This window comes from Malurus melanocephalus, unplaced genomic scaffold (genome assembly GCF_030028575.1).
Source record: "Malurus melanocephalus ecotype Western Australia unplaced genomic scaffold, MMel_1.1 scaffold_1477, whole genome shotgun sequence".
In the NCBI taxonomy this organism is placed as follows: Eukaryota; Metazoa; Chordata; class Aves; order Passeriformes; family Maluridae; genus Malurus; species Malurus melanocephalus.
In genome coordinates, this window is record NW_026624709.1 from 9,978 (window position 1) to 32,559 (window position 22,582).

Consider the following 22,582-nt stretch of genomic DNA (forward strand, 5'->3'; position numbering starts at 1 on the left):
TCCCCGCTCCCCGTTCCCCGCCCGCCGCCCCGGGCGCCGCCTCCGCCGGTCCCTCCCGCCGCCGCCTCCCGCCCGCTCTGTGGGCCGAGCCCGGCGCCGCGGCCGCCCCAGCTCCGCTCGGGCTGTGGCGGGGCGGCTCCAGGAGGGCCCCGCGGCCCCGGCCCGAGCCCCCCGCCCGCCGCCATGGGCGCCGCGGCCCTGCGCGCCCTGCCCTGGGCGCTGCTGCTGCTGGGGCCGCTGCTGCCCGGCCAGGTCCTGCAGGCCAACCCCATGCTCACCTCCGAGGGCCAGCCCGCCCCGCTGCCCGGCGGCGACATCCCGGGCTTCACCCCCGCGCCCCCCGCCGCCCCTGAGGAGATCCACCCGCTCAAGGAGCAGCCGGCCAACGGCTCGGGAGAGGGGCACACCAAGCACCGCAAAGCCTTCCCGGTCATCGGCGTCGACTACACGCACGTCCGCATCCCCTTCGAGATCTCGCTGTGGATCCTCCTGGCCTGCCTCATGAAGCTGGGTAGGTGGGCGGCGCTGGGGGGGAGTCCGGGGCAGAGGGGCTGGGGAGGGGCCGCTGGTGTGGTGGGGAAGGAGGGACCCCCTGAGCACCCCGGGGTGGGATCCCCCAGGCCAATGGGACAGACACCGCCAGGCATTGCAAGGAGTGACCCTCGGGAGCATCTACCGAGGAGTGACCCCTGAGCATCCCGGGGCAGAGCCCCTCAGCTGGATGGGGCACGCACCCCCAGTCATCCCCAGGAGTGACCCCTGAGCATCCCGGGGCAGAACCCCTCAGCTGGATGGGGCACGCACCCCCAGTCATCCCCAGGAGTGACCCCTGAGCATCCCGGGGCAGAACCCCTCAGCTGGATGGGGCACGCACCCCCAGTCATCCCCAGGAGTGACCCCTGAGCATCCCGGGGCAGAACCCCTCAGCTGGATGGGGCACGCACCCCCAGTCATCCCCAGGAGTGACCCCTGAGCATCCCGGGGCAGAACCCCTCAGCTGGATGGGGCACGCAGCCCCAGTCATCCCAAGGAGTGACCCCTGTGAGCATCCCCAGGAGTGACCCCGTGAGCATCCCCAGGAGTGACCCCGTGAGCATCCCAAGGAGGGACCCTCTGGAGCATTCTAGGGAGAGACCCCTCTGAGCATCCCAAAGCAGGACCACCCAAACATCCCAGGGCAAAATCTTGTGTACATCCTCTGCAAACACCCCAGACGGCTGGGCCGGGGTGAGCACTGCTCTCCCCACGACCTTGGGTCTCTGTCCTGGGCCTGGCAGGCAGCAGCATCCCGGTCCCTCCRCTCCCACAGTCACCATCTCCCTGGGACTGAAGATGCTCCTGACCCGACCATGCCCTGCTTGGACCAGGTTTGCTTTCCTCCCTTTGACACTCAGGGAGGAAGCATCCAGTTTGTTCGCTTCCTCTCTCAGCCACAGACGCCTTTTGTAACCTTGGAGAAGTCACTTTAAAATCTCCCGGTGCTTTGGCCTCCCCTTCCTCCCGCTCCGCAGCAACCTGGGTAGCTTTGTCTCTGCTGCAAAGCATCCGGAGATTCCCGCATTAAAGAGAGCGGTGRCAGGGCTGGAAAAATCACCCACTCGGATGAGCTGCTCTGGGAGAGCATCACTCTGCCCGGGCAGGGGTTGTTGACAAAGTGTTTCCCAAACTTCTGCAGCTAGATCAATAGCAGCCGAATAACCCAAAACCTGTGATGTGATGTGATGTGATGTGATGTGATGTGATGTGATGTGATGTGATGTAACCACCCCGCGTTCGCCAGCCCTGCTGTGCAGAGGTTGAGCTGGCCCCGGTCCCGTCCCTGATGATAAAGCCAAAGGGACAGGTGAAATGTGTGCCCGTCCCTGCCTTGGAGCAGCTGAGGAAGGAAGGGAGCTCTGGATTCCTTCATTTTCCTCCTCAAGAACCATCAGTGGTTTATTAGCACTAAGTTGTGCGGTGCTGCAGCTTGCTGAGGGAAATCTTGCTTTGGGAGCTTTCTTAAGCTGGTGCCTGTTGTGAACTGTGCCCTGTCCTGCTCCAGAGGGGTCTGAGAGACCCCGAGGAGCTCAGATCCTTCCTGCACAGCTATTCCTGAAATTATCCCACCCCTTTCCCAGCCTGCTGTGAGCGTATTTAGGCAGGTGAAGCCCCATTTCCACAACCCCTCCTGGGTGTTTTATTTACATGCAGGTGCAGGAGTGAGAACACTTCAGACCTGGAGGCCTGTCTGGGAGACAAGCRGGCAGGACAGGGTGGAACCAGGTGGGATTCATGGGGTTTATGCCTTCCTGGCTTTGCCCTAAAGGACCTCAGGCATGTTTAGCTTGGTAGGTGCGTCTCCCTAGGGAATGCAGCCGTGAAACCTCCTTTGCCAGGGCTCTCCTCCTTTGCCAGGGCTCTCYTCCTTTTCCAGGGCTCTCCTCCTTACTGAGGGCTCTCCTCCTTGCCCAGGGCTCTCCTTTCTCAAGGTTCTCCTCCTTTCCAGGGCTCTCCTTTCCAAGGCTCTCCTTTCCAAGGCTCTCCTTTTCCAGGGCTCTCCTCCTTTCCCGGGGCTCTCCCGGCGCACAGAGCCAGCTCCGCGGTTGCTCTGCGCCTTCAGCCGTGCTCGGGGAGCAGAGTGATGAAATCAGGAGTATCTGTGCGGAAGCTGGAGGAGAAAGGAGGGGCCAATGGCCTGCGGCCCTGCCGGGGAGCACGGGGGAAACCGTGCTGGAAAACACCAGAATGGGCAGTGGGAGCAGCTCTGGGGGGAGGGATGGACGTGGTGGGGGACACCCATTGTCACTGGGGCTGTGGGAAACTGCTCCTGCCGCTCTTGCCTGGAGTCAGGGCTCGTTTGTGCTGCAGGGAAAGTTGTCTCTGCCGGCTGTCGGGTCTTTGGTGCTACAAATATTATGCAAGAATGCATGTTCTGAGGGGTGTATTTTAGGAGAGACTGCCCTGCAAGTTTGGTGAAGGTCTCTGGAGGTGGCAGGTGCTCTGCAGAGCTCCAGGGATGCTAATTGTACCAAAATCTACACCTTAGCTTACTTACACCTCTGACAGGGCCTTGACAGCAGGGCGGTCCTGGGACACCCTTTTYCTTGGCCTCCTTTCCAGGGTTTTGTGTTTCTTGTTCACGCTGCCTTGGCATGGAGTTCCCAAGTTGCTGGTACAGCTTCCTCTGCTCGTGAGCTGCAAAAAMTGTCTCACTGCTCTGTGTCCATCTGTCCCACCCTGGGTCACGGGATGTTGTCCAGCAGCAGCAAAATAAGCTTTTTTTCCACCCAGTTCCACTCTTACACAACTGGGCGCTGCTGGCAGTGCAGTGTGGGGTGGCAGGATGAGGCTCACACATCCCCGGGCTCCCAAAACCGGGCAGGGTTTGGAGCATCCCGTTTCCATGGAGAGAGGAAGGGGGTTGATAAACAGAACATGATTTTGCAGTGCTTCCTCTTTCCCCCCATCCTGTCAGTGGACGTTTATTGATGCATCAGGGTGACCCTGCAAAATGCTGAGGTGCTGAGGACAAACTTCTGTTTTTTTCCAAGAACGGGAATTCCTGTATTGTGGGCTGTGCATGACAGCTCGGCACCTCCTGGCTGCCCTTTCCCATCTCCAGAGGCCTCCTTGTGGGGTTGAAGCTCTGCTTCTTTTCTCTGGGTGTCCATCTCTCCCAGATGGAGAGAGACTTTGATAGCAGGGCCTGAAGTGACACGACAAGGGGAAGTGGTTTTAAGAAGGCAGGTTTAGATTAGATGTAAGAAAGAAATAACTTGCTCAGAAGGTGTTGAGGCACTGGCACAGGGKGCCTGAGAAGCTGTGGCTGCCCCATCCCTGGCAGTGTCCAAGGCCAGGCTGGACAGCGCCTGGAGCAACTTGTGATAGTGGAAGGYGTCCCTGTCCATGGCAGGGGTGGAATGGGATGGGATTTAAGGTCCCTTYCYACCCAAACCATTCCATGGTTCTGTGGCTCCTGGTGCCCACCAAGCSACTCTGTCACTCCCCTCCTCTGCAGGAGAAACGAGGATGGAAAAAAAACCTGGTAGGTCAGGATAAAGGCAGTTTAATAAAGCAAAAGCAAAAGGGTCATGTGCAGAAACAAAGGGAAACAAAAGATTTATTCTCTACTTCCCATCAGCAGATGATGTCCAGCCACTTCCTGGGAAGTACCTTCAGGAGCRTAGTGGCTGCTCCGGAAGGCAAATGTCGTAATTACAACTGCCCACCCCCTCTTCCTCTTTTCTCTTTGCTTTTTTGTGGTGTGGAATATCCCTTTGGTCAYWTTGGGGCAGCTGTCCCAGCAGTGTCCCCTCCCAGTTCCCAGTGAGGGGTGAGTGTTGGGGGCAGCCTCGATGCTGCAAGCGCCGCTCAGCAGCAGCCAAAACATGGGGTGTTATCATCCCTGTTCAGCCACAGCAGGGTGAGTGACTCTGAGGGCTGCTGTGGGGCAGATGAGCTCCAGCCCAGCCAGAGCAGGGCATGGGGATTTCATTCCCTGTGTCCATGTTGGAGGGTCCCCACGAGGCCCCACTTGACAGCTGAGCTCCACTCACCGTGCGCCAGACGCCGCTCGCTGGGTTTGGAGCCTGTGGCACCACTGAGTCACTGCTCTGTCTCCTCTTCCCCCTYCAAGCTGTGGTGTCTGGGGTGTTCCCTGCCCCTCGGGGCTGTGTGACAGCACCAGCCTGGGACTCACAGAACCATCCCTGCCCGGGGATTGTTGGGCTGGTGTAAAATGAGCCGGGATGGAGTCTGCTCCCGAGCACAGGGAGCCCAGAGCTGTGGCAGGGCTGGGTTRTGTGGGGACACGCAGAGCTTTGGGGCAGTTTGGTGTCACATCTCAGCCCGGTGTGCCAGCGCAGCGCCGGTGCTCGGTGACACTCCTTGGGACAGCCAAGAGCCCCAGCACTGCTGTGCCTGCTGAGGAACCAGATTAAGGAAGCTCTGGGAGCCTGTGAGCTGGTGATAGGAGCTGGAGAAGAGAAGGGCAGGACCTGAGGGGTGCAGGTGGGGTTGTGGAGCCTCACGGAGGCTCAGGGCATGGAGGGACGGCTCCTGCACATGGAAGAGAAGAGACTATTTCAAAATTGCCAGAGAAACGTTTGTAGAAGCTGGTGGCTGCTGGCTGGCAGTGAGATTTGGGTGCTACAACTCTTGGGTGTTAAAACACTTGGGTGCCTTTCAAATGTTTTATCAGCCCACATTCCCGCCCTGAAACCGGGGCTTTTGGAGGGACCAAAAAAGTTTTGTGTTGAGAAACTCAAGGATTTCTTGGGCAAGGGGTAACAAGGAAACCTGCAGTGGTGCTGGCACTGGATGGATGAACTGGATCTTGGGACCAGCCACAGCAGAAACAGCTCAGAGCAAAGCCATTGGAGTGGGGGCTTTGCTGCCAGTGCCACTGGGAAAGGGACAGCAAAGAAACCTTCCCAGAAGTGCTTTAGCTGCATTGGGAACACGCGTGTCTGACTGCAGGATGAGGTGCTGGGGCCATCTCTGGGGCCCTTCTGTCCCCCAAGGGTGGCAYCTCTGGGTGCCAGGAGAGCTGTGCTGGGCCAGCTTTGCTGGGATGGCCGTGGGCTGGGCCAGGCTGCTGCAAAGGGCTGTTCCTGTTCCATCCTGGCTCTGGCTGAGCTGGATTCCCTCGCTGAGCTGGGGGGAAGTGTTTGTTTTATTTGTGGAGGGAGTGCTTGTCTTACAACCTGGCTTATCTTGTGTTGACTGCAGATACTGGGGTGGTGAGTGCTCTGGGATTCCCCAAGTGTCCCCACTTGTCYCGGGGAGCTGGGCCCTGGTGAATGACTGTTGGGAAAGGATTTTTGAAGTACTGCTGCAGCTGGTGCCACAGAAGTGTAAATTGTCATGATAATGAACTTAAACAGTCTCTTCCAATGCAGACTTGTTGCATTCCCACTTCCTTATTGGGGAATGATCCAAACACATGCTCTGTCTCCCTTTCCCCCCTGCTTTGTCATCTTAGAAAAAGCAGCCACGGCATTTATTTTTTCCTGACTGATCTACACATTGCTGGTGTCAGAACTGAAAAACATCCAAACTGTTCCCTCCATGGATCTGAGAAAACCATTAGTTTAATTGTGGCTGGAAGAGTGAAAGGTTCCTGCTGTGAAATATGGGATGGTGATGGAGTGGGAAAAGCAGAACAGGTCTGTAATCACAGCCATCCCCCTGGTGAGCCCTAATGTCCATTAAGGCAGGATTACACTCTGTTACAGCCATGGCTTTGCTCCCTGCAGGGACCCTGTTGCCTCTGGCAGCTTCTGGACCTCAAGGCCCTTAGGAGCCAAAGCTTTTGTTTCATCCCATTTATCAGCAAAGGCTTGGAGAGCTGATGCCAGGGTCAGGGCTGGGCTGGCTTCCCCCAYGGGCTGCAGGTGGAATTTGGGATTTGTGGGTGTTGCAAGTCCTGTGGCAGCCAGAGCCCAGATTGGTGCTGGCCTGGCTTTAGGGAGATGCCATGAAGTTGTTCCTCCCCTGAGGCCTCCAGGTGAGCTGGGGTGGTTTGTGGGCTAAGAGCACAACGTGCCAATACTTGGCCTGTTTTGTTCATGTCCTCCCTCCCAAATTGCCCAATCACCCAACCACAGCTCRTCCACAATACCCAGAGGTGCTGGAGTTCCCTTGGGAATTAGTGGGGTGGAGGACAAATCTTCTCTCTGCAATTAATATAGCAAAATAGTGTCCTTTGGGGTTTGAGAATTACCCATGGGAGAAGGGAGAGCCAGGTGGTGGAGAGGGCACAGGGTTGTTCTTGGAGTGCCAATAATCCTGGACTGCAGCCCCTCTGCTGCAGCACAGACAGATCCCTGTAGCACTTGTACACACCAGATGCTCAGCAGGCTTCAAATAAATACTGCTTTAACGTAATGCTTCCCCCTTTCCTCCTGCAAGGCCTGGTTTTGGCTATAGTGCAGAGCTGAGCCTGTCCCAGGGCTGGTCCTTTGCTACAGCATTGTGGGAGCTGTGGGTGCAGACAGAGGAAAAGCAATAATGGGGCTGATCTACTGCAGCTGCCCTGTAAACATTTGATTTCTTTTATTTTTTTCTTCTCTTCTGRGTCCCCAAGGCCTAATTTGTTCAAATAAAACCCCAAATCCACACGGAATACTCTGTGAAAACATAGCCTTGCTGAGCAGAGCTGGAGCTGGGTTATACCTCACCCTCCACTGCCTTTGCTGGGCTGCCTGAGCCAGAGCAGCTTTTTCTCACCCCTTGGGGCCCAAAACTGCTGCTGTAGGTTTGATGTAAAGCTSAGTGTTTTGAGATTAGGGCCGGACAACTCCCAGGGAGCAGCAGCGGAGCAGGGGATGGTGTGAGCTGAACCAAGGGCTGATGATTGATCCTTTCACTGCACCGAGGTGCCACCCTAGGAAAGCTGTACCATCACCATATTCTGCATGGTGTTGGGTATTTCACTGACCTCTCTGATATTCCAGTGTCTTCCAGTTGTGTGGTAATTATGGGATGGCTCTCTTGTCATGTTCTGATCCTTGGCTCGTTCCTGGGGTGGCAGAACTCGTGTGTTTCTGCTTGGGAAGGAAGAAGTCAAATGTTCTACAGATGGGCGTGCACACACGGGTTGCAGCCTGTTTGCTGGAAAAGGCAAGATCCAAAGCTGAACGTGGCTTGGAGTGGAGCAGTGAGAGTGACTCAGCTGCTGTGTCACCTTTGGTGGTACAGAAATCGGGTGTTACATCACCCTGTGCCTTGGGGTTCCTTCCCAGGACCCACCTGCGGGAGAGGGGCACAGTGAGGAAAGGCTCCTTTGAAGCTGGGGTGACGTTTTGAGTGGAAAGTTGAAGAATGTAAAGTACTTTTCTAATCAGAAGAGAACACATTYGTTTCCTTGGGTTGCCCAGGAGTGACTCACAAACATCTCAGCATTTGAGGTCTTTGTCTTCAGAAATCCCAATACCATCGGCCTCCAGGGACAGCRTTTAAATCCCACTTAACAGAGGGTGCTGTTCGGGAAATAATTCCCCTYTCTTGTGCAAGACACACATTTGCAGAGGCAGACACCCGTTGGCAGCAGTTTATTTCCAGTGCCTGGAATTATTCTGCATTTTGGAGTCACGACATGCTAAATCTTAATGAKGGATTTGGAGAGAAGGCAGCTTCCCACCCCACTGCTGGAGATCTAACAGCAGACACGCCAGGGGCACACATCTAAGCACATGCAGGCCTTTAAAGAGCAGAGCTGGTGTTTCCAGCCCTGGTAGGCCTCAGTTTCCCTTGGGAACGCTTTATSCTTATCCTTGGGAGTGTGTTTTGCWAGGAAYAGCTCCTCTCCTGCCTCTGCTGAGGAGGGACAGCAGGAGCTGGGCTGGGTGTGAGAAGCACCCTGGCTGGGATGGATCTCCTGTGCTGGGRGAGAGGTGACAGTGGCCAGTGCTTGTGTTGGCTCCAGACACGCTGCTGGCGTGTGCTGGGAGCGGTGTCACTTTGTCTGCGCTCGCAAAGCCCGGTAGTAATCAGCGCTAATTGCAATTACCTCCTCCCYGCTGTCCGATGGGGACCAACAGGTTATTTCCTGAAAAGCTTTTGTTTGTCTTTCCTGCCCGTGTTCCTGGTAGGAAATCTGCCCTTCCTGGGAAGGGCGATTGGCATCGTTCTGCCTGGCTGGTTTGTTTGTGGTCACCTTGAGCTGGCTCAGGTTTAACTCTCCCCAAGGCTTTGATGGTCAGCAGGARCTGGGAATTAAATGCTGTGTCCTGTGGTTGATGGCAAGGAGCTGGGRAAGCAACTGGAGCCTTACTTTGGGTGACCAGATAGTGTGTTCACATCACCTTGAGTCCCTTCTGCTCCAGAGCATSACCAGCTGCCTCAAAGAGTGTGAAGGTTCCCTTTGCACCACGCAGATGTTAAATGGGAGGATTCTATTCCAGAAATCCCCTGGCACTGACCCCTCCTAACCCAGCTATTTGTGGCATCCAGCGCCTTGCAGCAGCTGAGGGAATCTGGGAAGAGCATGACTGGTAAAAATGAGTTATGTTTAGCTCCTGGTCCCTTTCCCTGGAGCTGGAAAAGCTTTTCTAGACCTTAAACCTCCTCAAAATGCTCAAGTCCAGCTGCYGTCACTGTTCTGATAGTTTTGAAGGATATAAACATTGATGAGCATGCTGTTGCCCTGTAGAAAACTCATTTTTCCAGGGTAATTGAGCTGTGCCAGGAAGATCCCAGCCTTGCAGGCCTGGCTGTGAGGTGCACCCATCCAGATCTGGGGGGAAAAGTCAAAATGAGTCTTGGAACAACGACAGCGGAAATCTGGGTGGCAATTTGTCCTGGTGCGGCTCCGTGCCCTGCTCCTGCTGGGTGAATGCCATGGGTTGGTAAAGATTCGTGGACCCGCCCTAGAAAAACTGTGTGGAGCCTGCCCAGAGGCTCTGAACAGGTTTGGTAATGTCAGGCTGTGGTTTGGGAGTGGCTCTGAACATGCCCGTTAGAGGAATGCAGTCAGCAGGGATTGGGGTTACCGGAGCACCCGCAGTCACCGGTGACACGCAGCACCAACCCCTTGGCTGGTGCCCCAAATCTCAGAAAGTTGGGTTTGGTGTCTTGTCATGGGGCAGCTCCAGACCTGGAGAGAGGAGGAGGAGRGCTGCTCCATGCACAGCTGTGTGCAGCTGGGGCTGGGAGAGATTTCTCAGCATGTGCTGGGACCAAGCCATGAATCCTCCCAAACCATCGCTCCTCTTTGACTCCCTGTTTGGAATGGGGCAGCTGTAGGGTGACAGTCCAAGAGCCCTGGGTTTCTCAGTCTTTAATGGCAATTAGGTGTTTCTTAATATCTGCTTTTCTCTCAGAGTGTCCTTGACCTTCCTTCTGGTGTGAAGGAGAAGCGTTGTCTAAACATAGGCCTGGAAATTGGGAGCTGCRGGGTTCTCACGCCAGCTCTCACACCATTCACTTGGGGACTTGGGCAAGTYCATTTAATGTCTTTTGTCTCTCATTTCCTTTTTACAGCTGGGAGGAAATTAATACCAGCTCTGTAAAAGACTCCCAATTGATCTGTTAATTTCTTGTGAGTGCTTCGAGATAAAACCAGGGTACGTGCTCTTGCTCTCAAAAAAATATGTTCAAGTGTTTTTGCTGAAGGCCTCTGTCCATGGGTTGTTCTCAGGGCGTGTTGTGGTTGTGTGCTGGTGTGGTTTTTGTGTASTTGTGTGGTTGTGCAGGCTGGTGCTCTGGGTCTTCCCTGGAATGTTCCCTGGGCAAGCAGCAGGCTGTGWTCCATCCCAGCCTGCTCAGAGGGGATGTTGATCCCAGAATTTTGCTGTTGTGATGATCCCCTCCTGCATGGTGAGCCCTTGGGGACGTTTTCCTGTGTGATGCTCCCTGTGAGGTTCCAGGAGCCCTCTTTGTGCTGCAGCATGGAGCCGTGGAGGTGTCCTGATAGGGAGTAGGAGATGGGAACAGTGGCCTTTTAGGGCTGTCATGAACCGGGTTGGGTGAGTCAGGGAGGCAGGATGGCTCCTGCCCTGCCCTGCCTGCCAGAGCAGTGACAGCCAGGCTCTCCTCTGCCTGCTCTCACAGCTTCCTGGGCATGGATCTTCCCTGAACGTGGCACTGGGTGCCCCAGGCCAGCACCAGCTCCGTGAGGATGTGCTGGAGCTGCTTACTAAACCTGAGCCTAACCCAAACCTAAGCCTAAGGCAGGAGCAGCGCAGATGGGAGCAGGATGAGTCCCTTCCCCACTAATGGACCCAGCGCTGCATTTAGAGCTTGCTGCAAAGCTGCTCCACACCACAGTGGAGCCAACTGTTTAGCTGGGGCTGTTCTCAATTAATTAGTGTGTCTTTCAGAGAATTAGGAGCACTCAAGCTGTCGMAGGCTTGCCTGGCTGACCAGACCTCCTGGGTCAGGGCAGTGAGGTTTAATTGGGAGGAATGGCTGCCGGCTCTTTGGCCGCAGGCTCAGCAGTGTTTGTTTTGTAGGAAATGCCGGGTGTTGGATCACGCAAAATGCTCCTCAGGATTCTCTGAGCTGTCCCACAAAGAGGGAGGGACGCAGCCCCTYTGGATGAGGGAAAGGCAAACTGAGGGACAGCCACCCATCCCTGTGCTGGAGRGGCGAGTGGGTGCTGAGCCTGGATGGGCCCGGGGAAGGGATCTCAGTTCCCTGGAATTGTCTGTGTGAACAGCTCGTTTCAGAGTACCCAGCGGGTTCTGGCAGGGGCCCATCCYGGCAGGCTGAGCTCCAGGGTGCCTGCGGATGATTCAGAGCGGGATYGGGATCGGGATTGGGATCGCYGTGTCCTCTCCTGCTCTGCAGCACTGCAGCAYTGCCCCCGGGCCCGGCACACCTGCAGCCCTCAGACACAGCAGTGCCTCCCCTGTGCCCTTCCAGGAGTGTCCTGGGGTCAGGGGGGAATGGGATTTGCCTTTCCAGGGGGAGCGTGCTGCTCCTGGAGGGTGCCGGGGCAGGGGGGAGCTGGGCTCATCTGCATGCAGCTCCTGGCTCTGCCTGCTGCAGGATGCAGTGACGCCTTTGCTCCTGTTCAGCTTTTTGGGGACCTTTCTGCACCTCCAGATCTAGCCCTACACTGGAAGGACAACCTCGTGGTTTCCTGGTGGTGCTGTCATCATCATCCTTGGCTGGGAGGGGGCTGCATCACCAGGGTGTGCCGTTTGACCCTCCCTGCCCCTCTGGAGCCTGGCAGTGCCTGCTGGGGCAGGGATTAGAGGCACATTCCTTGGTGCTGCTGCAGGCACAGGTACCAGAGGAGGCTTTGTCCTTGCTCTCAGTTGCCAGCAGCAGTGTTGCCCTTGCCCTGCTCTTGCTGACCGTGCCAGGGCTCAGCTCCTTGCCCTCTGTTGTGCCAGTGGCTGGTGCTGGGGGGAAGGAGCTGTACCCCCTCCCCTGCTGACCCTCCCCTCCATGCCCTGCTCCAACAGCTGCTTCAACACCAGACCCACTCCCAGGATCACTCTTAGCAGCTAAAATGCATGAAATGGCTCTAAATWGCTGCTCTCCAAAAGGCTCCAGGCATGGCACAGCTCAGGCTGTCCCCCAGACCATCTCTGAACTGTCCTTGGCACCCTGACCTTGCAGAGAGCCACTCCAGCATCACTTCTGCTGCTGCCCTGGCATCCATCCCGTCTGTGCTTGGAGCATGGGAAGCTCTCAGCATCCTCCTGAGGAGGAATGCTCTGGCTGCAGCTTWTTCTGTGTTTATCCTGCCCTGGGGGTGGGCTTTGCTCTGCAGAGGTCCCCAGGGAATGGTGAGATTTGGGAAAGCCAAATGCRTGGCTGCTCCCTCCAGCTGCCTCAGATGAGGTGTCTGCACTTGTCTCCCCTTCCATCAGGATTTATCCAGGGCCTGCCAGTGGGAATTGCCTGGGAACTGCTGCTGCAGTGGGATGGTGCCACGGGAAGCTGTCAGACATTGCTGCCCCTCCCTGCCAGCCCCTCTCACACAGCCATGCAGGGAAGCCTCTGGTGTTTCCCAGGGTGAAGGATCTTCTCTGCTGCTGCTCTGGCCATGCCTCCTGCTTTGGCTGATGTGGCTCTACCCTTTTGGCTTGACCGAGCCATTTCTCACAAGCCTTCCTGCATGGGGCCCGCTCAGGTTCAGGGCTGTGGCTGCAGCAAGGTTGGTACCTGGCAGTGTCTGCTTTTTGTCCTGTGGCTTTCAGGTTTTGAGTCACCCAGGGGCTGGCCCGATGCTATCAGCCCTGCTCTTATCTTGTGCAAAGCAGGCAGGGTCCAGCCCGGTCACCTTCCCACACACAGCTGGGATACWGGGGCTGGGAGCTGGGGCTGTACCAGGCACACAAACTCCTTCCATCTGCCCCGGGCTGTTTGCATGAGCTGGGAAAGAATGGTAAATCCAGGGCAGTTCAGTGAGGTGGGGCCCAGCTGGGTGAGCAGGGTCTGCAGGCACAGGGTGACAGTGGCACACCAAGAGAAAATAAAACAGTCCCAGGTTTGGGGGATGGCTCTGTGGCCCCTGTGTGGGATCTGCATTCACTCAGTGAGTCACAAAAARCGACATAAATTAATTACCTTCTTGGTTCTTGGCTTTGCTTCATAATTAGCGACAACAAAATAATGAGGCTTGARTGAAACATTTGGTTTGTTCTGGAGGAAATTGTTTTGCTTAGAAGCACTTGCTGTACCTGTGTCATAACACAAAAAACAAGAAATCAGCTTCACACCAGGAAATGGCATTTTGGGGTGGAAAATCAACGCTTTTCCGTTCTGGACATTGAAGCCACTGGGTGCTTCTTTTAAAAGGTTGCYCAAACCAACCCAAGCTGCTGAAACCAACCCAAAAAGAGCTGCAGGGGAGCACTGGGGTGACCTGGGGCTGCATTAAAACCCTGCCTGCTCCCTGGTGAAAAGGGTTTGGCAAAGCCCAGACTGCGTCACGGCCCCACAGTGGGATGGCTGTGGGAATGAGCCAGGCTGGAGCTCTGTCGGGCTGGAATTTCAGGGCATTGGTGACGTGTGAGCTTGTGAGATGCAATGGATGTAATTTAAGTACGCTGGTTTTACCCCCTCTCCTGGCAGGGTGACACGAGCCGTGGCCTCGCTCTATTTATAGGTGTCAACCACCAGCTATTTAATTTCTTTTGAGCAAGTTCAATTTTCATYCCCTTCCCTCGAGGTTTCCCCGTTACATCTGGTGCAGCTCTCTCTGTTCTCCTTGCTGCCTGTGTGTGCAGGGAGCTGCAGGACCCGGCTCCATTTCTGTGGGAGAAGCACAGCAAGGTTGAGACATCCCAACATCCCACGATGGAGGCCACCAGCAATCAGCAGAGCCTGCCTGAGCTTTGGGAGGACAGAAATCCAGTGTGGGGTTTTTCTGAGGGAGAAGGGTAAATGGAAAGATGCTGCAGCCAAACTCTGGAAGACTGAGATGGATTTTCTCCCGGGAGCCAGGTGCAAAGTGTTCTGTTCCTGCATCGCCATCCTCACAGGGCTTTAACCCTGCTGGCATCTTACCCCCCATCCTTGAGCCTCCACCTCCCCAAAACAGAGTGGGAAAGCCAGAGCCCAGGGGCTCCGAGCCCTGGGGACCCTGGAGCCCTCCTGCCCTTCCCTTCCCTCCCTGCTGCTTCTTCARCTCAGAGGAAGAAGGGGATGGTGCTGACTCATGGCTTTGTGGATCCCTCATCCTCAGGGCTGGTGGCACCCTGGTAATTTTGGGGCTCAGCAAAGTCCCTGTGTGTGAGGGCTCTCCATGGTGCCCGTGTCACACCACCCTGCATCCCTCACTGGGATTGCTGCTGGCCCAGGGCTGCTGCCCCCCTGCCAGCCCCACGTCCTGAAGGGTTAAAGTGGCCTTTGGAGGGGCCCTGGAGCTGCCAGGCACGTGTGTCTGCTCCAGCCCTGCTGTCTGCAGTGTCCTTCAGAAGGGCAGCCCTTCTGGGCATGCCTGCTCCCCTCGCCGCCTCCTTCCCCACGCTGTGCCTTCTCCCGGGGCTCTGCAGCTCCTCCAGCCACGGCCACTGAGTCCACCCAGCAGCCAAACAGCACCCGGGGCTGCAGAGAGCATCACCCGAGGGTCTCCAGCACAGCACAGCACCCGGGGCTGCAGAGAGCATCACCCGAGGCTCTCCAGCACAGCACCCCGGGGTCTCCAGCACAGCACCCGGGCTGCAGAGAGCATCACCCGAGGGTCTCCAGCACAGCACATGGAGCTGCAGAGAGCATCACCCGAGGGTCTCCAGCACAGCACCCGAGGGTCTCCAGCACAGCCCTGTCCCACACTAACCCCTCACACCTCACCTCCTCCAGAAAACAATCCCCTGGGAGCTGGGAGAGCTCTGGCCCTGTTAATAGTTGAGGGGCTCCCCTGCCTGCTGGAGCCTGCRGCTGCTCCCATAAACCCGGGCAGCCCGGAGGGTGGCAGCTTTGTGTAACTATGCTTCTTTCTCGTGCTCCTCTTGCCTGCCAGGGATGGTCCTGGGAGCATCCTGCCTTTCTCAAAGCCGTGTCCCTGTGCGTGGGTTCTCAGGAATCCGGGCTGAAGCCACAGGAGCACCCGGCTTAACCATGAACGTGCCGAGCCCTTCCAGCTTCCTGTGAAAGGAGGGGACRTTAATCCCACCCAAATTCTGTGTCCCCTGGTGCAGGCTGGCTCCAGCATCATGTGTATACATGCACATATATATATATGCACATGTGTGTATGTATGTGGGGTTTTTTTTAGTTTTATTCTTTATTTGTCATCTCTGGACACCAGCATTTTTCAGGCCCATGGGAACTGCAGAGCCTCTTACAGCTCTGACCCCAGTAATGTCCCTGAGGTGGGAGCCAGGGTGGGAGATGTCGAAATCTCCCTGACCTGGCCTGGATCAGGGAAGTGCCTGAAGGCTCTGCTTCCTTTCCTTCATCAAAGKTTTGATTAAAACGTTTTTATAGCATTCTTTCCTCACAGCTCTGAGGGAGGTCTTTAAAACCAGGGGAGCGCTGCCAGAGCTCTGACTAAGCCTGGCCTTGGATCCTGTGCCATGTGGAGCTGAAAGGGCCGGGGCAGTGGGGCTCAGGGCATGCAGATCCCTCCTCCTCAGAGTGGGAAGCATCACCTCAGCAGATGCTGGGGGATCTGGCTGCTCCTGACATCCCCAGGGTGGGAATGGTGCTTTGGGTTGGGTGCCTTCCCTTTCCTCCACACCCCTTCAGGCTCCTCCTGCCCGGGCTGAGGATGGGAGCAGATCAGATATGGTGGGGTTTGAGTCATTAGGCAGCCAAGGAGCTGCTGGAGGGAGCTTTATAACCCCAGGCACAGCTTTCACAAGCCCAGGTACAGCCCAGGAAGGAAAAATCCACAGAGGGGCAGAGTCTCTCCCAGGCTGCTTGGTCAGGAGTAAATATTTACATGGCACTGCGTCCGCCAGCAGCCGGAGCCTTGGGGAAAGCAGCCCAGCTCCCCCTTGGAGGAATGGGGGTGAGCCTTTAGCAGCCAGAATGGGAGCCCCCACATTTGCATTCTTAGGGGAAATTCCTGGTGTTGCCCTCAATTGCCCTATGCACATCCGCTGACCCCAAAATAAAGACCAGAAATACTCAAAGGCTGCAGAACAAACTTTATCAGCATCCTTTCCTTGCCCAAAATCTGTATCATTGGAAGGATGGGATTCTCTCCAGACCTTCAAGTGCTTCAAGTGCAGTTCAAATTGTGATTCCAGCCCCCAGTTCCTTTCTGCCCCAGCCCAAGTAATGCTGACCCCGAGCAGAGTGATCCCCGTGTGTTCCTTGCTGGGTGCGTGATGTGGGCAAGGAACTGTTTTAATGGGARCTGTTAACTCCTGGATTTCCTGTTCTGTGTTTGCTCAAGCTCTCTGAGGGGTTTGTGTTTAACTCAACTGTCTCGCTTTTAATGCTGCTGTTGAGAGGGAACTGCTCCCTGTCCGTGGCATCAGTAGGTGCAGCAAATAACCTTTTACCAAATCAGCCAGGAACAGCAGCCTGGTGTTATTAAACCTGCTACTATTATTATTATTATTACTACTACTACTATTATTATTACAGTTTTTATCAAGGCTTATTCCCTTTTCTGCTGCCCCTGGATGTGCCTGTGGCCAGGCATCCTCATCTCCCAGCATCCTGCCACAGCCTTGCTCATCTCCCAGAAGGGAAGTTGAGGCCCAGAGCTGAGATCAAACCCGTTCACCCCTGCCTGGCACCATCCCACAGCGAMAACATTCCTTCCCAGTAGTCATTAGTCACCCCCATCCCAAAGGGGAATGCTGGCCCGGCATTCAGGGCAGGATCCCAGCAGGATCCCATCAACGGATTGGTACCAATGTGCTCTGGAATGCTCTAAAATTACTGAGCAGAGCAAGCAGGGAGCAAAAAATGGCTGAGATTCGGTGAAATCAAAGGCATAATTAAAAATGCAGCCCGTGTAAGTGTATTTTTAGGGACCTACAAAAAGGCTGTAAACTACTGAATTCCCATCAGCACACAAATGTTCCAGTTTAATGGAATCCTGGGGCCTGTGGGGAAGAAGTGAGAGATGCTTAATTGTCAGCGTTTGTGTTTTATTCATGATTGAACATACGTAGCAAGCAAAAACTGATCTGCTGTTGGCTTCTCGCTGCTTGTGTGGCTTTAAGCCTTATTSCAGCCAGAAAGTGCCTGGTGTGCTGGAAAGGTCGGTGCTTCCCGATGTTTGCATGAGCTGTGCATGGAAAAGGGATTATCATCTCCCCTGYCGGGGCTGCTCAGGGTGCACAGAGCTTATGTGGTCTCCAGGGAATGCAGGAAAAGAAAAATCCTGTGGGGGTAAATCAGGAACTGCATCCAGGCTGGGAAGTCCCTGAGTGCAGGGGACACGATGTTGGGGGAGAGTTTGGGTGTTCCTGTCTGCTCCAGCCTCCTGTTATCTCTGAKCCCAAAGCCATCGAGCCATTTGCTCTGGGGTTGGTGCTGCTGTGGCAAAGCTGAGGTGGGATCAGAGRAATCAGAGTCCTTCCAGCATCACTCAGGCACTGGAGACCCTTTGGAGCAGCAGGAATGGTGTGTGGAGCCTCGGCTGTGATGAATCCTCTGAGCTCACCCACGCTGGAGCCTGTGCCTGCAGCTGAGGTGACAATCTGGGGGCTAATCCTGCCCCAGGGGCCTGCACGGGCTGGGGCCACAGCTGAGGTGGCAATCTGGGGGCTAATCCTGCCCCAGGGTCTAATCCTGCCCCAAGGACCTGCACGGGGCTGTGCCCGCAGCTGAGGTGGCAATCTGGGGGCTAATCCTGCCCCAGGGGCTAATCCTGCCCCAGGGACCTGCACAGGGCTGAGGTGACAATCTGGGGGCTGATCCTGCCCCAGGGACCTGCACAGGGCTGTGCCCATAGCTGAGGTGCCAATCTGGGGGCTAATCCTGCCCCTGGACCTGCATGGGCCGGGCCAGTGGCTCCGGTCCCTGGGGAGGGATTTTGGCAGTGTGTCCTTTTCCCGTGGGAGCTGTGTGGGTGCAGTGGGATTATCTGGCCCCGTGGCACAGTTGTGGCCCCTGCAGGCTCGGGGGGATCCTGACTCTCTCTGGGGGTTGAATCTGCTGTGGAATTGCTGCAGATGGCACGGCCGGAAGGAACGGAGGAACACGGGATGCCAAGGCAGGGGGCCTTGTTTGAAACTGCTTCCCTTGCCAGGGAACAAATATGTCTCACTTCAGAATAATAATTATAAAGGCTGGGAGAAGATCCAGGGAACCCAGAATCCTTCTGTGGGTGTTGGTGAGCCRGCAGATGCCCGGCTCGGGGTGTTTGGTGGGAATGTCATCCCAGCAGGTCATGGCTGCCTCAGAGAGCTGCATTTGGAGTTGTGATTGAAAAAGGGGAAAACRTGTTCCCTGTTCCCTTGTACCCCAAGGATGAATCCTGTCCCTGCTGCAGCCATGTAAAMCCTCCAGGAAGGGATGTGCATCCTGAAACCCTGCAAGCAGCAGCAGCTCCCCTCGCTGTCCCCTGCATCAGGGCTGTCCCGGGATGGGCACTGAGCCTGGCACAGCAGCAGTGATGGCCCTGGCCATGGCTGTCTGATGGGAGGAAATGCCACTGCCCGCATGTGCTGGGGATCAGCGCTGCCATGGGATGAGCTGGAGCCAGGGACAGCTCCTGTGGGGAGAGCTGCCTGTGCTGTGGGGCTGTCACAGGGCTGGGGGTCTGTGGGGACACCCACAGTGTCCCAAGGGTGGCTGTCACCTGCTGAACTGGGACTCCAGTTCTGGCCTGAGGTCAGCAGGGTCTGATTAAGCTGCACTTTCCACTTGACAGGGTGGGGCAGGAGGGGAAACTGAGGCACACAAGGAGTGATGGATTACAAGGAGTGATGGATTACAAGGAGTGATGGATTACAAGGAGTGCAGGGAGGGCTGGGAACTGGTCCCAACTCTGGCAGGGCTGTCCCCCTGCACGCAGCATCCTCCATTCCTGTAGCCAACGTGTGCTTTCCTCTCTCCTCCTTCTCTCCAGGCTTCCAYGTGATCCCATCAGTGTCCAGCATCGTTCCCGAGAGCTGCCTGCTCATCGTGGTGGGCCTTCTAGTCGGGGGCCTCATCAAAGGAGTGGGTGAAAAACCCCCCATCCTCAAGTCAGACATCTTCTTCCTGTTCCTGCTGCCCCCCATCATCCTGGAYGCCGGCTACTTCCTGCCCTTGCGCCAGTTCACCGAGAACCTGGGCACCATCCTCATCTTCGCCGTGGTGGGCACGCTCTGGAACGCCTTTTTCCTGGGGGGGCTCCTGTACGCCGTGTGCCAGCTGGGCGGCTCCGGCCTCAACCACATCGGCCTCCTGGCCAACCTGCTCTTCGGCAGCATCATCTCGGCCGTGGACCCCGTGGCCGTGCTGGCCGTGTTCGAGGAGATCCACATCAACGAGCTGCTGCACATCCTGGTCTTCGGGGAGTCCCTGCTCAATGATGCTGTCACTGTTGTGAGTGGCTTGGCCTGGGGAATGGGGTTTGATCGGCCTGGGGAGTGGGGTTTGATCAGCCCAGGGAATGGGGTTTGATCAGCACAGGGAATGGGGTTTGATTGGCCTGGGGAATGGGGTTTGATCGGCCTGGGGAATGGGGTCTGATCAGCACAGGGAATGGGGTTTGATCAGCCTGGGGAGTGGGGTTTGATCAGCCCGGGCAATGGGGTTTGATCAGCCCGGGCAATGGGGTTTGATCAGCACAGGGAATGGGGTTTGATCAGCCCAGGGAATGGGGTTTGATCAGCCTGGGGAGTGGGGTTTGATCAGCCTGGGCAATGGGGTTTGATCAGCCTGGGCAATGGGGTTTGATCAGCCCRGGGAATGGGGTTTGATCAGCCTGGGGAGTGGGGTTTGATCAGCCTGGGCAATGGGGTTTGATCAGCCCGGGGAATGGGGTTTGATCAGCCCGGGGAATGGGGTTTGATTGGCCTGGGGAATGGGGTTTGATCAGCCTGGGGAATGGGGTTTGATTGGCCCGGGGAATGGAGTTTGATCAGCCCGGGCAATGGGGATCTGTTGGGGATCCAGCCCAGCCTGGATCTGTCATGAGCTGCTCAGGGAAACAGGAGCAGCCTCTGGCTGGTGACCAGAGCTCCTCCTGGCACAGCTGGAGAGCACAGCTGTCCCAGACACATCTTGGTGGCACCGTGTCCCTGTGGGCACAGCRGACAGGGTGCTTGTCCCTCTGGGTTGTGTGTGGCACAGCAGAGCAGCAGCAGCTGGTTTTGGTGTGAGCACAGGACCCAGCTCAGGTCACCAAGCCCCATCAGAGCTCAGCTCAGTGCCACGCTGGGCCCTGCCTATCTCCCGAGGATGTCCCTGTGCAGGTCTGCTCCCAGCCCAGGCTGTGTCCTGCCAGGGGCACAGTCTGAACCCGCTCTCCTTTCTCCTGCCAGGTTCTCTACCACCTCTTTGAGGAGTTTGCCAGCTTTGAGCAGGTCACCATCCTCGACATCATCCTCGGCTTCCTCAGCTTCTTCGTGGTGTCTCTGGGCGGGGTCTTGGTGGGCGTCATTTACGGGGTGATCGCCGCCTTCACGTCCCGCTTCACCTCCCACATCCGCGTCATCGAGCCCCTCTTCGTGTTCCTCTACAGCTACATGGCCTACCTGTCTGCTGAGCTCTTCCACCTGTCGGGCATCATGGCGTGAGTTGGCACTGGGGCAGTTCTGCTGGGCACTCAGGAGCAGGCAGGGCCTGTTGGGCACTCAGGAGCAGGCAGGGCCTGTTGGGCACTCAGGACAGTATGGATTTGTGCTCCAGTGCTCACCCCTGCCCTGCCAGGGGCACGAGAAACCTCGTGTTGCCTTCTCTGGAGGCTTTGAGTATCTGCTGGTGGTTCACAGTGCCTGTCCTGCCCCGGGGCTTGGTGTCAGAGCACAGAGTGCTGCTGCAGGGCTGGGCTTGGGGCTGTCCCCATGTCCCCACGGCCGCTGAGTGCCCCCATCTCGCCCCCAGGCTCATCGCCTCTGGCGTGGTCATGCGGCCCTATGTGGAGGCCAACATCTCCCACAAGTCCCACACCACCATCAAGTATTTCCTCAAGATGTGGAGCAGTGTGAGCGAGACCCTCATCTTCATCTTCCTGGGGGTCTCCACCGTGGCTGGTCACCACTACTGGAACTGGACCTTTGTCATCAGCACGCTGATCTTCTGCCTCGTTGCCAGAGTGCTGGGTGAGTGCTCAGGGTGGTGGAAGATTCATGGGATGGTTTGGGTTGGAAGACACCTTAAAGCTCATCTCATTCCAACTGCCATGGGCAGGGACACTTTCCACCGGGCCAGGTTGCTCCCAGCTCTGTCCACCCTGGCCTTGAGTGGCCATCTGGGTCGTGGTCACCTCTCTGGACCATGATGGCCTTGCTGTGAGGCTGGAGGTGACAGGGTGGCCTTGCTCTGCCATGGCATCACCTGTGCTGTGTTTGGTGCTGTGGGGAGATGGGGCTGAGGCCGTGGCTGTGCCAGACGAGGAGTGGGAGCTGGTCAGGGGTGTTGGGGTGAGCAGATGGCCCCGAGTGGGCTCTTGGGGATTGGAGGGGATCCTTCACCACCTCACCCCAGACTGTGCTGCTCCCCCAGGTGTCCTGGTCCTCACCTGGTTCATCAACAAGTTCCGAATCGTGAAGCTGACACCAAAGGACCAGTTCATCATCGCCTACGGGGGCCTGCGGGGAGCCATCGCCTTCTCCCTGGGCTACCTCCTGGACTACAAACACTTTGGCATGAGGGACATGTTCCTCACTGCCATCATCACTGTCATCTTCTTCACCGTCTTTGTGCAGGTGGGTGTGCTCAGCTTGTGCTTTCAGAGGGAAAGGAGGTTCTTCCTGGCCGTGTGGGGAGTGGGGAGCACATCCCCAGCCTCCACCCTGATCCTGTCACTGTCCCACTGTCACTGTCCCACGTCCCCAAGAGGCAGCCTGGTGACCCCGACAGTGGTTTGGCTGTGCTGAGCCCATCCCTCCCCTCCCCTCCTCTCCCCCAGGGCATGACCATCCGGCCCCTGGTGGATCTGCTGGCTGTGAAGAAGAAGCAGGAGACCAAGCGCTCCATCAACGAGGAGATCCACACGCAGGTAACGCTCTGCTGCGGCCTTAGCCCTCTGCTTCTGCTTCTGCCACTCCACYACTGYCACCACTGYCACCACTGYCACCACTGCCACCACTGCCACCACTGGGACTGCCCCCAGAGCAGTGCCCAAGGTAAGGGGGGACAGAGCCAGGGCTCTCCTCCGTCTGTGTCACCCAGTGCCTGCTCCAGCCCGGACCCCCCGTGCCCTTAGAGCCCAGCCTGGTCATGTAGGTCCATCCTGCTCTCCCAAAGCCTGTCCTGGACCCACAGCCCTGATTTTACACGCCCTGAGTGCCTCTCCCTGTGTCAGTGCCAGGGGAGGGAGAGGGTGGGCAGGAGCCTGCTGAGCTGCTCACACCTTGGACCATCTCTTCCAGTTCTTGGATCACCTTCTGACGGGGATCGAGGATATCTGTGGTCACTACGGCCATCACCACTGGAAGGACAAGTGAGTGGGGAGGTTTGGTGGCTGGGGAAGGGTCTCAGTCACCACCCAGAAGGTTTCTCAGCCTGGTGCTGGGTTTTTTCCTGGATTGTAATATCCACACACAGTCCCCGTGGGGAATTACGGCCCTGGATTGGGAGC

General features: G+C 56.8%; 1 protein-coding gene across 1 annotated transcript; it reads left to right on the forward strand.

Moving 5' to 3' along the window:
* The first annotated feature begins 135 nt into the window (after positions 1-135).
* On the forward strand, positions 136-22,471 carry LOC130587038 (sodium/hydrogen exchanger 1-like). The gene is made up of 7 exons (XM_057387994.1): positions 136-511; positions 18,920-19,380; positions 20,322-20,572; positions 20,884-21,101; positions 21,505-21,707; positions 21,911-22,000; positions 22,374-22,471. The coding sequence occupies exons 1-7, from the start codon at positions 184-186 to the stop codon at positions 22,446-22,448; spliced, it is 1,626 nt and encodes a 541-aa protein (XP_057243977.1). The 5' UTR covers positions 136-183; the 3' UTR covers positions 22,449-22,471.
* Positions 22,472-22,582: the final 111 nt, after the last annotated feature.